General features: G+C 59.1%; 3 protein-coding genes across 3 annotated transcripts; 1 reads left to right on the top strand and 2 right to left on the bottom strand.

The window, feature by feature from the left end:
- Positions 1-350: 350 nt before the first annotated feature.
- On the top strand, positions 351-1,770 carry GGTG_07951 (hypothetical protein). The gene is made up of 2 exons (XM_009225783.1): positions 351-526; positions 614-1,770. The coding sequence occupies exons 1-2, from the start codon at positions 461-463 to the stop codon at positions 1,607-1,609; spliced, it is 1,062 nt and encodes a 353-aa protein (XP_009224047.1). The 5' UTR covers positions 351-460; the 3' UTR covers positions 1,610-1,770.
- On the bottom strand, positions 1,663-2,854 carry GGTG_07950 (phospholipase/Carboxylesterase superfamily protein; the record flags this gene model as incomplete). The annotated part of the gene is made up of 1 exon (XM_009225782.1): positions 1,663-2,854. The coding sequence occupies one exon, from the start codon at positions 2,852-2,854 to the stop codon at positions 1,997-1,999; it is 858 nt and encodes a 285-aa protein (XP_009224046.1). The 3' UTR covers positions 1,663-1,996.
- Positions 2,855-2,950: 96 nt separating this feature from the next.
- GGTG_07949 (hypothetical protein) lies at positions 2,951-6,775 on the bottom strand. The gene is made up of 3 exons (XM_009225781.1): positions 6,196-6,775; positions 5,950-6,078; positions 2,951-5,851 (listed from the first exon to the last, which is right to left on the bottom strand). The coding sequence occupies exons 1-3, from the start codon at positions 6,256-6,258 to the stop codon at positions 3,935-3,937; spliced, it is 2,109 nt and encodes a 702-aa protein (XP_009224045.1). The 5' UTR covers positions 6,259-6,775; the 3' UTR covers positions 2,951-3,934.
- Between the last annotated feature and the right edge of the window lie 6,549 nt (positions 6,776-13,324).

Raw genomic sequence — 13,324 nt, 5'->3', positions numbered from 1 at the left:
AAGAACGGCACTTGAGATGGAGTGACGGCAATTCCGTGCTTTCTCTTGGTGGGAGCTGGACGTGGGGCACCGCAATCACGCTTGTCGTCTTCCCCAAGTAGACCCCTTTTTAATCCCCGTCAGCGCTGGCAGGGGGAACCCGGCCTTTGTTTGCCGTCCGTGCTTGACATGTGAAGCCATGCCGCGTTTGGCAAGGCGCAGGAAAGCCAAATGCGAGGTGTAGTGTAGTTCGAACCCAGTGGCTGAGGTTGTCGACGCATAGCCAGCCTCAATTTCTCGTCTTGGCCAAGCACCGCCTTTGGGTCGCTCAGGCCACTACCCGCCCGCCCGCCATCCATTATTGGTGCTACCGAGACGCGACCACGCCGACTTTTTGCTGGCCTTTTACTAGCAGCTCTTTGTTTCCAACACATACTTTTTTTTTTTTGGAAGCCACCGACCAGATACAACAGCCGCCAACATGGTCAAGATAACAGAGGGCACCTTCAAGATTGGGGACCTGGACCTATACACGCGGACCTGGCTTGTAAGTGTCATTGGCCCCTAACGCACAGCTGTCATGCAACCGAGACTAACCCACCACACACACACACACACCCACCCCGAAAAACAGCCCGACGATGGCGCAATCAAGGCCAAGCTTATCCTGGTGCACGGCTTCTCGGACCACTGCGGCCTGTACGACGCCTTCGGCTCGGCCCTCGCCGCCGCCGCCATCGGCGTCTTTGGCTTCGACCAGCGCGGCTGGGGCAGGTCGGTGCGGAAGCCGTCCGACAAGGGCCTGACGGGCGGCACGGCGCAGGTCGTGTCCGACATTGCCGCCTTTGTCGACTCGCACCTTCCCTCTTCTTCCTCCTCGTCCTCCTCCTCGGAACCCCCCGTCTTCGTGCTGGGCCACAGCATGGGCGGCGGCGAGGTGCTGGCGCTGGCCGGCGACCCGGGCCACCGCGCCACCGCCTCGCGCGTGCGCGGCTGGGTCCTCGAGGCGCCCTTTCTCGGCTGGGCCCCCGGCGCGGAGCCGAGCGCGCTCAAGATCCGCGCCGGCCGGCTGGCCGCCCGCGTTCTGCCGCGCCGCCAGATGGTGCACCGGTTCGCGCCCGAGGACCTGACGCGCGACCCGGCCACCGTCGAGGTCCTGCGGGCCGACGAGCTGTGCCACGACACGGGCACGCTCGAGGGGCTCGCGGCGCTGCTGGACCGCACCGACGCGCTCGTCCGCAACGCCGTCCGCATCGACCCGTCCGTCGTGAGGGGCCTGTGGCTCGGCCACGGGACGGCCGACAAGGCGACGGGCTACGCCTTCTCGAGCGCCTGGTTCGGCGCGCAGACGGCGCTGGCGGACAAGACGTTCCGCACGTACGACGGGTGGTACCACCAGCTGCACGCGGAGCCAGAGAGGGACGTGTACTTTGGCCACGTCATCGAGTGGGTGCTGGCCAGGGTCGACGAGGTGCCGGCGGTGGCTGCTGCCGCTGCTGCTGCTACTGTGGGGACGCAGGCGCAGGCTGCTGCCGAGGGTGAGGCTCAGGGTGAGGGCGCGGCTGAGGCTCCCGGGACCGAGGCTGAGGCAAAGGCCGCTGCGGACGACAAGCCAGAATCCAAGCTGTAGCTATTTCTAGGTGGTTCTCCTATATTGCGTTTTTTTTTTTTTTTTTTTTTTTCGAGGGTGAAGGTTATCTTGAGGAAATCCATAGGCTTCTCGTGTGTTTTAATGTGCATGTCTCGACCGAGTTCGTTCTGCTATCCATTTAATGCTACAGTACCCCTCCCCTTTGAATGATCACTTTCGCATGAAGATGTAGTGTGTTGGAGGGGTGTATAGCACGCCTGACGTGTGGGAAAATACATGCCGAAAAGAGATCTCCTCTATATCCAGGGTAGGCCCAGCTCGACGCCCCTCGGCAGCATAGGTCCTTAAGCGTAAGACACACGAGCCCGAGAGCGACACCCAGGACAGGAACACCCCGTACGAATCCCCACCACCCACCAACTCCCCCTAAGTCCCAAGTCCGCCCCCGTCCCCCAGCCGGTCGGCAAAGAAGCGCATGATGGGCATCATCTCCTCCCTCGACGCCGGCATGCCGTCCTCGGTCTTGTCTTTCCACTCGGCCACCTCGACCGTCTCGAACTCGCCCTTGACCGCCTCGACCGCGTCGTCGTCGAGCCCCTCGCTCCGCCTCGCGCGGCACAGCAGCGCCGGCGTCGCCGCCTTGGCGCGATCGCTGACCGTCGGCACCATGGAACGCGGCAGCGGCCCGCCGATGGACACGACGCCCTTGAACCGCGCGTTCCTCCTGTTGCTGCCATCACCACCACCACCACCACCACCACCACCACCACCAGACGCGCGCAGCCGCGACGCCAGCCCCAGCGCCACGCTCCCGCCCTGCCCGAACCCAAACAGCAGCACGTCCTCGGCGTCCCACCCGCACCGGTCCCCCAGAACCCCGACCACCAGCCGGCGCAGCAGCGCGTCCTCGGCCGCGTCGAACCCGGGGTCCGGGTCCAGCCGGTCCCCGTCCAGCCGCAGGTCGTCGCCCCAGTGGAAGTGCCTCGTCGGCTGCTGCTGCTGCTGTGCCTCCGGGTCGTCGTCGGGGAGGCCCAGCATGGCCGGCGGCAGCGGGCTGACGCCGCGGACCGCGATGGCCAGGACGCCGGGCAGGTCGACGGCCCGCGCGAAGCCGGCAAAGGGCGCCTCCGAGTCGCCCAGCCCGTGCAGCAGCACCAGGATCGCCGTCGTCGACTCGGGCGGCGACGGGAAGTGCAGCTGCACCGCGAGCCGGCCGTCGCGCGTCAGCGGCGCAAAGTCTTCGCGCGTCGGCACGCGCGTGGGCGGGCGGGACGTCGCCGCCATGTTTCTTGTCTTTCTTTTTCTCTTCTTTCTTTTGGCTTGTCGCTGTTTGTAGACGGTTGATTTCTCGGTTGTGAGTGTTTTTGGTTTGCTTGCCCTGTGTGACGTTGGTGGTGAATTTGTGGTGGTGGGTAGGTTGGATTCGCCCGTTGACGTCAGGTGGGATGTCGTTTCCGTTTGTAAATGCGTCGTTTTTCAGGCCCAACAACTGTCACCTGAATTTTGACACTGCATCAAAATACGCAAGCCTCAACATGACGAAAGTGTCATGTATACAAAACTGCAGGTATTTGGTGAGTCATATGGTAAGAGAATTACAGAAATGAGAAAGCCACTCGCATTATATGAACAGCATCCGCATCTCAAATGTCAACATCTTCACTACAATCATCAGCTATATCGTTACACTCCCCTCCCTATTTAAAGTCACGAAGCGGTATCTAGTCTCGTGGTAAATGGTACGATGTAAAAGAAAGAACAAAGGACGTATGTAAAGTCGTGGTTTGTGTTGTGGGCCACCATCCCCTCTCCCCTGACCTTTTTCCGTGTATCAAAAAGTCTCAGCAAGATATTAACGGCTTTTAAACATAAGCGCGGGATTAGCAGCAGATGAGCTTTTAGAAGAAACAGACATAAAAAACCAACCGTGCCTCCCTAGCGCATAGGTGGTGTAAGACAAAAGGAAATGTCATTCAGTCGTGATTGAAATGCAATGTGAAGCTCGGTTTAGACAAACGAAGAAACAGGCGAAAAGATGGACAAAACGAGAAGTGGGGTATATCAAAACAAGCGACGGAAACCACTCCCCGTCAGGCAGGAGTAGGTCAGAGTGGATAAGGACCATCTTCAAAACACGTCAGATAGGATCATAGTCTTGCCGAGGACTCGGCGAGCGCGCATGTTGGTAAATGTCGAGAGCGTTCCGGCGTCCAATCCGGTATATCTTGGTCGCTATGAGAAGATGGAGGTCGTCGTGGGAGAGTAGAGTCGAAAGTGCCAGAATGATGCCGGTGGGCAAGCTATAGGGAACAAGCAGCCTTGTTGCTCAAAGAGAGGAGGGGTGGACACGTGCCCGACGGCGAATCACAGGAAGCCACCGTCGACGCCAAATTTTCCGCGCCACCCACACCTGTCTCGGTCGGCTGGGCCGGGAGGTGGAACCATGCCACCTCTTCCTCTGAGGGAGGAAGATTGCGTCTGTTGCTGCTGCTTCTGGGAGTCCCCATCACTGCTGCTGCTGGCGTTCGTCTGCACCATACACAGGCTGCTGGCACTGAGCCGCTTGGTGAGCTCCGTGATGCTCAGTCGCTTCAGGCTCTGTCCCGACAGTCTCTTCTCCACAACGGCGGGGCGGCGCGACGCAAGCGAGAGCTGCGAGGACATGGGCTCGTGCTGCTCCGGCTGCGGCTTGCCAGAGGCTGCCGGTGGGGCGGTGCGCATACGTGGCGGCGGCGCCACCGTGTTCGCCACGTGGGAGCCGGCCGCCGACTGCTGGGCAGGGCTGCTGCGGAGGGTATCACCCGAGGCCGCTACCTGAAGTGGTCTATTGTACGCAGTCTGTTGAGCAATCCAGGATTCTTTGCTGGGACCTAGGTCCGGCCGGAGTTGAGAGGACCCACTGTTGTTCATTGGAGGTAGCAGATTGCTGGCAGGATTGCTGTACTGAGGGAACTCGCCCGTCGGGCTCCGCGGACTTCTCGGGCTGGCGGCCGAGCGCATGGCCGACAGGGCCGGCGACGAGCGACCCGTCGTGATAAACTCAAGCGCACGCTGGGCGCCGGCCGGCATCGACACGTCCTCCTCGGCGATGTCCTCCTCGTGCGCGAACCCGCTCTGGCTCTGGCTGTAGCTGTGGCTGCGGCCGCCGTGTCGAGGCGAGTTCAGAGACCCGTGGCGGTGTCCGCAACCGCTGGCCGCGAGCCGGTGGTTCGGTTCGGGGTCCCCGTAATCGTTCACGTCGTCGTCCTCATCCGAGTCCTCATCCGAGTCCCAGGCGCCCCTCAGACCCAGGTCTGTCGGTGTCTGCGCCGTCGCCTGGCTAGTTCCCGACTCCCGCTGGCTACGTTTCCTGTCCATGCCCTTCATCAGCGCCTCAAACCTGGCGAGCGACGTCAGCTTCTCCTCCCCAGGCGTCTCCGCCTCGGAGCCGGGAATGCAGCGCAGCTGAAAGGCCCTATCTAGTATCGTCTCGCGCGGTATAGGTGGCGAGCTCGACTCGAGGGTGGCATCGAGTCCCGCCGACAGCGGGGAGACGGCCGAGCCGACGCTCTCGCGACCGCGGATTGGGGAGCTGAGCGCCGACGACCGCCCCTGCGCCGTGGTCCAGCCCTCGATGAAATCACCCTGGTAATCCCCAATCGTGGTTGCGGGAGAGGGAAGATCGGCCGTGTGCATGGAGCCATAGTGGGTGGCGTAGGCCGCCTGCTGCATGTGGTTCATGACGCCAGCGTGCGACGAGATGTCGCTGCGTTTAGAGCGCAGGCTCGGCGAGCCCGAGTACGTAATGGGCCGGTCCCGGCTCGCCTGAGTCGAGCCTTTGTGTTGGAGTGTCCCGCGACTGCTGGAGCTCGGGACGTTGCCGCTAGGCGGCCGCGTGTACAAATCGGACTGGTCGCGGGGGCGGGATGAGGCGAAGGGGTTCGCGAATGTGGGCGAGGCCGGGGTGACGGGGCTCATGGGAACCGAGCCATGGGCGTACTGGGGCTGCGGCAACGGCCGTTGCATGTGCAGCTGGATGCACCTGGCCCAGTCCTGCAGGCTGGTCCCATCCTCGGCGCCGGTGCGGAACCACAGCGTGTTGAGCGGGGTGTCTTTGCTGCTGCTGGTCAGGCCGGCGGCGCGGCTCGAGCGGCGCTTGCGCAGTTTGTCTGTGGCCGGGTCAGGGGCAAACGTCACCACCAGAGTCGGGAGGACCGGGCCTTGTTTTCGGTGGGCGATCATCTGGACCTGGCAGTCCGTAACGGAGCCGATGTGGTATTGCAGGGTCGGCTCGAGCTCCGACTAAGAGTCCGGACAAGGCAAGGCGTCAGTAAAAACAGAAAAGCCATGAGCGCCGGGCCAAAGACGCAGCGCAAGCCCGAGCCGAGATATGGACGCACCCTAGACTTGTAGATGGACAGATATGTGGTGGCCGGATTTCCGGGCGAGTCCCTGGGGGTCAGAATGCGCCAGGTCGAGGTTGCGCCGGACTGCTCCCTCTTTTGGGGGCCAACGACAACGAATCGAGTCTGCGGCAGAGTCAGGTTTGGTCAGCGCCCGCCCGCGAGATCCGATCTCGCCCCAATGCGCTTCCAGCAAGAGCCGCAGCGCAGCCGACTTTTTTTTTTTCTCCCACGCAAACGCACCTTCCACAGCGCGCGGCCAATGATGGTGCCGCGATCTGGCGGGACGGCCAGGATGCCCTCCATGTTGGATATCTCGGGAGCAGAAGCGGGCGTGCAAGAAAGAAGCAACGACAAAGAGTCGGGCCCGGAGTCAGGGCACGATGTCGAGCAGAGGAGGCTACGGCGACTTAGTAAAGGTGAGGGGAGTATCTGGCATTAAAGAAAGACATGGTGGAGCCAGGCGAGGAGGGCGTTTCGACAAGGTCGCAAAAGGGGGTGCTGCCGAAACGGACTCAGCTCTCGTCCCGCCAAAGAAACAACGGGAGAAAAAAAAACGACCCTAAAGCCCAGCCACGACAACGAAGCGGCCCGCAAAAACAAACAAGGAGAAATGGCAGGCCAAACTTTCCAGTCCAGACGTCGTAGGAGGCAAAAGGCCAGGCGAAGGGCGAGCACGACACAAGAAAAGGAAGACGGTCGATAGGATCAAGTGATAGGGCCAGGGAGAATAAAGCCCACGCCACGGGCAGGCAAGCTTCAGGAATTGAAGACCGCAGCGGTGGAGTCCTTGCAGCGAGCGAGATTAATGAGGGCAGGGACAGAAGACTGGATAAAAACAAAAGAGTATTAAAAAAAAAAAAAAAAAAAAGAAGGAAAATCGAAAAGAGAAGTCGCTACCCCTGCTCATGCAGCACAAACCACGCAGCCTCTCACAAGCCCACCCCTACCACCCGGACGTGTAGCCGCTTTCCATACTGCCACCACCAAAAGCCGGGCTACTAACCAGGCGTAGCGCACAGCGGATTCAGCACCAGCAGGAGGCGGTAGCGCCGCCACTCGGCGATGCTAATGGTCTCTCGGTGCCTGTGCTTTTTTTTTCTTTTCTTTTTTTCCTGCTAGGGCGTTTCTGTCCACCCTATTTTCCCTCCTTCACCTTTCTTTCCATCTTTTCTACTGCTTTCCCCACTCTGGGTTGGGGGTTTGCGAACCCGCTGGGCAAACCCCTGGCGCCAGGGCCAGGGCGCCAGGATTACAAGTCAGGCCAAGGGTACACCCATGCCAGTCGGGCAGATTGGAAAGAGCCGGGGGTGTGCGTGTGGGTGTAGGCGTGGTGTGGACGCGGCGGGTGTGGGCTGTCGATTGGAACATGATGAGCCTCCTTCACTGCTACTGCCGCTGCCGCTGGCTCTGGTTGCTGTAACCACGGGCCGCGGGCAGCGAGCCCCATTGCGTCGCTGCACACAGGAAGGAACAATTGGCGAATGGGCACCACGAACTGCACGTGCACTACGCTGCACATCGAGGTCAGGTGCATAAAGATTTGCAATGCATGCAGCCGGCCCCTGTCTCCATCTCCATCCATCCATCTCTCTCCCTTCTCCTGCCCCGCAGCAGCTTGTGGAGAGCTGGACCCTGGTGCCTGCCGGGCAGCGAGTGAGCGCCCTTTACGCGACTTTTTTCGACGGGGCCCAATCCCACGAGGCGGCTCCTGTCGCCAGTCCTTTTTTACACGGTACCTGTCTCTCAATACTCTCCTCCCCCGTCTCACCTTGGCCCAGACAAGCAGGCGGGGTGACTGGGCTCCAGCAGAGAGACAGAGAGACAGGGTCCCGCGTTCAAATCCCGAAGGCAATGACCGAAGCGTGCCGAACACGGACGACAAGCCCAGACATTACTCGCCGCCGCCAGCGTGCTCACTGCTACTTTGATGTACGTGCTACTGTCGCAAGACGCCGCCATGATCAAGTCGTTGGGGTCAGAGGGAGACTGGAATGCGGGCGGGGTTTCGACGGTAGCGAGTGATGGATGCAATGCGCCGCCGCCGCCGCCATCCATCATCTCACATCCGCCCCGTCCTGTCAGGTACCAGACTGGCTTGAGGCAGGCACGGCGGCGTGGCATGTAGGTAGGTGGGTACCAGGCCCTGGGTCCACGGGTCTCCAGCTTCTCGGTTCCGTCTCTGCCCCGAAGTGCAGCCACCCATCAAACCAGTGTGCGGCCGTGGTGCCGTACCTACAAAAGTACCCAGCCTGGGCGTAGGTGGTACGTACCCGCCTGGAGGTGACAACCTACCACCTGCCTCCAAACCTGACCATTCCATGCGAAACCTGACCCCAATGCAACCTCTTGCCCGCCACCCTTGCGTTAGTACGCTATGGTATGAACTGCTGCGCCGCTGACCCGCGTTGAGCGCGTTGTTTGTTAGTGTTGGACGTTGGAGCCGCTGCTTCGGCTTTAGGACCTGGGTGGACTGCCTGCCTGCCTGTCTGTCTTTCTCTCTGTCTGTCTGTATGTCTGTCAGCCCGCACGCACTTCCCTGGTCTGACAGCCAAAGACGGTTGGTTCAACCAAAACGAAGGCACCAGAACCGGGAACACGATCCTCCCTCCTGCAACCAGTCCGGTGGCTCCTTGCATGCTCTGTGCCTTCCTTGTGACACGGCGCAATATGCCGGCCCTCTGTTTGTAGTCGTGCCTGTGCCCCGGAATAACACAAGCAGGAGTAGGCTGGCTAGCGAGCCGGGCATTCCAGGCGTCGTCTGATCTCTCTGGATGGTGTCCGCGGGTTTCCAGGTAAGCTTCCAGATAGGAGGCTCCCTTTGCCGACGTCGACTCTCTCCGCAAAGCGATGCCTGTATCGAATTGAGGGCTGGGCAGCAGCGGCACCACACCTCGCTCTCTCTGTTAGTGCCGAGCTATCCTGCCACGCCTGCAAAAAGGGTGTCTCCACCCCCACCCCCCGCCGAACAAAACGGCTGAGGAGTCAAACCCATGGTGAAGGCCAAAGCGCAAAAGAACACAGCTCTCTCCCCCCCCAAGACGAAATGTGAGATGTGACCGGGGGGTTGTTCCGGACCCGCACGGTTGATGGATAGGTAGGTAGGTGGGTTGCTGTCCCGCCGCGCTTCGATCGACATCAAACGGGGTTGCCAGCGAGCAAAGACGCTTGGAAACGTTCGTTGAGCTGTGGTTGGGGAGGGGACTCTCTCGCCAGCATAAACGAGCGATATCCCGTCTGCAGATCAGCCCAGCCTGGTAGGTACCTACCTCGGCAGGTCCATGCAGGTGCATACATGTATCCGGATGCGGGTACACACACACGCAGCACGCAGACTTTCTCGACTATGCCTCAGATATGCCCGCCCGCCTAGGTGAACCGCTCATCGCATAACGAAGCGGTCAGCCAACTTGCTTGTTGCTTTGTGCTGCAGAGGCCGGCCATTTGGAGAAGATGATTGATATCCATGAATATGTGTGGATGTGTGGCCCTCCCGCCCTTGTGCGGGCAATGCATCGCACACACAAGTCTACTGCGGCGCCGCATCTGCGAAACGTAATGCATGCAGGGTGTGTGTGTGTGTGTGTGTGCAAGTGCCGTCTCCAAGGCAATCCAATCCACCCAGCGGCTGAGAGGTTTTTTTTTTTTTTTTTTTCGGGATAAGGAGGTCCTCATTTCATTGCACATTGGCAGCCCGTCGTCCTTTGTTGCTTCCCCTTTGGCCCCCTCGCCACCCTTTCCCCTCACCTCCACACTGCTTCTTTCCTTTTAGTGTTATTTCACCAAACTCGTGTTTTCTCTCTTTTTTTTTCTTTTTTTTTTCTTTTTTCTTTTTTCTTTTTTCTTTTCTTTTTTTCTCCCTCTCCCCTTGCTCTTGAACCATGGCCATGGCCCCCCTTTCTTAATCATCCCTTTTCTTTCTCAGGCACGTCAATTTCGGTGGGCCAACCCCCAGCCGCCTCCTGCAGAACGCCGCTCGCTTCCGAACAAAAACGAGCCAGGCTAGTCCGTAGATAGCTCGCCCGCAAGGTAAAAAAAAACAAAAAAAATAGACGAAACCAGGGTCACCCTCTCGGCAGGGCAGGCGAGCAAACGTAAAAAACGGCTTTTCGTAAATTTTGTGAACGGCTCGGCAGAATGCAAGGAGGAGGGAGCCACGCGAACCCGGTGTACTATACTTTTCTCTCTCTCTCCCGCTCCTGACTTCCTCCCACCTTCCTTGCTCCCTAATAAAGCCCGGCACGGGCAGCTGCTGCGCCTTGTTGTCGAGACGGGGGTGTTGCTGTGATGTGTCTGTTTAACGACCTTGACCTTGTCCTTGCAGAGCTTCCGCATCGCATCGCATCGCATCGCATCGCATCGCATCGCATCACCCACCGTTCCCACCCCCACCCGCTTTTGTATCAAAGGCAGTGGGGGGGAAACAGCAGCCGATCACCTCGTTTTAATCTTATCAATGCATGCAAGCCACCTACCTAGGTAAGCGCCGTCGGCAGGGTCGTTTTCGTGCCCAACGGGATGGGGGCTCTGTGGAGTGGAAGCTCTAGATCAGGACGTGAGAAGCCGGAAGCCCGTGCTGCTCACGTTCCGAATTGCCCGATTCACACTCGCATCTGGCAAGGGGGCAGGACACACAAAAATGGATAAAAAGAAGGTATTGTCACGCGGGGCGCTTTCGGTTGGGACAAGCGAGAAGGGAAAAACGGGTATTTTTCAGATATTGTCACTCAGAAGCGCCCTCGGCAGGTGGAGTTTTTGGTGGTTACTGCCTGCCGAATCGAGGACAGAGGTGAAGGCAAGCTTCGATCCCAAGGGCCTGTCCATACCTAGGCTGATCGGCAATGGCCAGACGAACGGGGCTCCAAGAGAGTGGGAGGGTTGGCCCGGACGGGCACGAACACCGTCCGCGTTCCCCATGCCCTCAACATCGTGGCTATTCATAGTAGCACAGTGCTTCGGGGGTCCTAGCGGCCTTGCACCGGGGCCGACTTGTGTGGCGTATAGTGTATAGTGCGTTTGTGTCTGTGTGTGTGTGTGTTTCGTGTATCTGGGGATACGCCCATGTTACCCAACGTGCCTGACTACATACTTCTTTCGGTCTCGGCCTTGTTCATTTGCTTTCGATTTTACTTTTCTGCTTTTCTACATCCTGCTGGTTGCTTACCGCTTGCTGCCTTTGCAAAAAATATCAACCCGGTCCATCAACATGACATGGTCGACGGACTAGGCCAAAGCGCGTGCGTGGGCGAAAACAACGAAAACAACGACAACAACAACAACAACAACAACAATAGTAACATGACACAAAAAAGGGGGGCACGGAAAACGGCTGATCTCCTCCCACGTCGTGCATGCCGCCGCTTGCTCACCGGCTTCATGGGGGGGGGGGGGTGCGCGGGCACAAGCTGCACGCTCCCGCAAGGTGAGGAGGGACGGTGGATAGGGGAGGGCGTCGGCAAGCCGTGGAAAAGGCAATACATGGGACCGTACGCCGGTCCCGGCACCGGTAATTAATCGACCAAGGACGGGATCAAGACGGCGACGGTGGGCATGGGTGGCACTGGCCCTCTTTGGTCTTGTTCGTTTCGTTTTTTTTTCCTTTTTTTTTTTCCCCTTCTTGTTCTTTATTGCGCTAGCGTCTCGTTTATTTCCTTTTTTCTTTTCTTTTTCTTTTTCGGCAGTGGATGCTGCAAGGGATGACAGTGACGGGTCCTGGACATGGGACAGGCAGGGAGGCAGGTCCCAGGGGGTTGGCCCTGCTAGAGTCGCGCCGCTCCCTTCGGCCAGGGGTGAGAGAAAGGAGGGTCTCCGTCTCATTTCCGGGGGCCCTGCTGCGCTATCTGACAGAGACGGGTGGGGTTTTGCTGACGAAAAGGCAGAGAGAGCGTGGGAAGTGAGAGCGAGGGCTTCACCACGAGCTTTCTCCACCACCCGCCCGTCCCCGGTTTTCCGGGGACGCACGTTCACTTGTCCACAACGAAGTTGAGATGAAAATACGTCCTTGGCGGCCAGATCAGAAAGCCCTTCCCCGGATCACCCGTCTCGGCAGCGCACAACTAGCTGGTGGTCGGGCTGCTCTGCTGCTGATTGTTGCTGCTGGTTATTGTCCTGGCCTTGCAGCAAGCAAACAGCAAACACGCGAGTTCGAATGGTCATCCTTCCGCTAGCCATGGCGTCGCCAAGCCATGCTAGCGTTCTGGTTTATACCTAGTAGCTATCTCTAGTCTTGCGGGCACCCAAGACAAGAAAAAGGCTGAGGCTAGAGAGACAGCTAAACGTGCTAGGCCACATGGTCATGATGACAGGGACCCGCTACGAGCCACGATGGCTGATGGCGCTCTAGCCTGATGCGGGCCACGATGCGAGTAATGTATGTGCAGAGAACAAAAAGAAGAGGCTGATAAAATGACGGGATATCGACTCCGTCTCGATCGAGTTGAGGGGGGAATGCCTGCCCCCATCGGCCGTCATCTCGACCCTGACCTGACCTTGAGCTTGACCTTGCCCATGGTCATGTGCGGCGACACATGGGGGATCCGTAAACTGGAGCATGGCTGATTCAGTCTGTTGGTCCTTTTCCCCCACATTTCCTACCGTTTTGCAGTCCAATTGATCCTTCCTCATGCGCTCAGACCCTTTTTGCTTGTCATTGGGCTGACTGGGTTGGCCTGGGGCGTTGCTGGAGACGGCCATGTCGAAACAACCTCGGCTCACGAAGGACAGCTGAGTGGGCCAAAAAAAGAGAGAAAACGTGTCCGGGAGCTGGCTCCGTACCTGCATCTTGCTGCACACTTCATATGGCCAATCCAATCACCTCTGTCGCCAACACCCAAGCATGACCACGCATCGCACACACAGTATGCGCATCCATTCCAATCAGGAAACTCCTGCTTTTTGCTTGTCGCCACAGAGTCGTCCTTTTCTTTTTGTCCCCCTTGATTCACCGCCCCTTCATTCTGCCTTTTCCTGCCGCCGGCTGCTGCTGCTACCACTCTGGACTGGATGCCAACCAAGAAAAGACGTCCCCGCCCAGAATGTTCCTCCGCTTGGTCAGCCGCCAGTGAGTCTGTATGTATGGTACTGTGTTCACCGATCAAATGCCTCGCTACCAAAAAGAAGAAGTGGAAGGCAAGCAGCCTTCCCGTCTTGTCCGGTTAGTCCAATGATCTGGTACCGCGAAACGTGGGCGGTCACGTTCGTCTCGTCGAAAGGTCCCCAAAGTCGCACACGCACCAACGCGCGCGGATGCGGGTCCCTTACCAGATGCTTGGTTGTTCTGGCTCACACCGCGTCTAGTCTCGCACAGAGAAAAAAAAGGTACTGTCGTACATGTCAGCCGCTCTCTGGGGGGGGGGGGGGGGGGGGGGGGGGG

This window comes from Gaeumannomyces tritici, assembly GCF_000145635.1.
Source record: "Gaeumannomyces tritici R3-111a-1 unplaced genomic scaffold supercont2.4, whole genome shotgun sequence".
NCBI lineage: Eukaryota > Fungi > Ascomycota > Sordariomycetes > Magnaporthales > Magnaporthaceae > Gaeumannomyces > Gaeumannomyces tritici.
This window is presented reverse-complemented; position numbering and strand designations above follow the sequence as displayed.

Coding starts and splice junctions, on each gene's coding strand:
- GGTG_07951 (XM_009225783.1), top strand. CDS start 461: ATGGTCAAGATAACAGAGGGCACCTTCAAGATTGGGGACCTGGACCTA. Junction 527..613: donor TATACACGCGGACCTGGCTT/GTAAGTGTCATT, acceptor CCCGAAAAACAG/CCCGACGATGGCGCAATCAA.
- GGTG_07949 (XM_009225781.1), bottom strand. CDS start 6,258: ATGGAGGGCATCCTGGCCGTCCCGCCAGATCGCGGCACCATCATTGGC. Junction 6,079..6,195: donor TTGGCCGCGCGCTGTGGAAG/GTGCGTTTGCGT, acceptor ACTCTGCCGCAG/ACTCGATTCGTTGTCGTTGG. Junction 5,852..5,949: donor TGTCCATCTACAAGTCTAGG/GTGCGTCCATAT, acceptor CCGGACTCTTAG/TCGGAGCTCGAGCCGACCCT.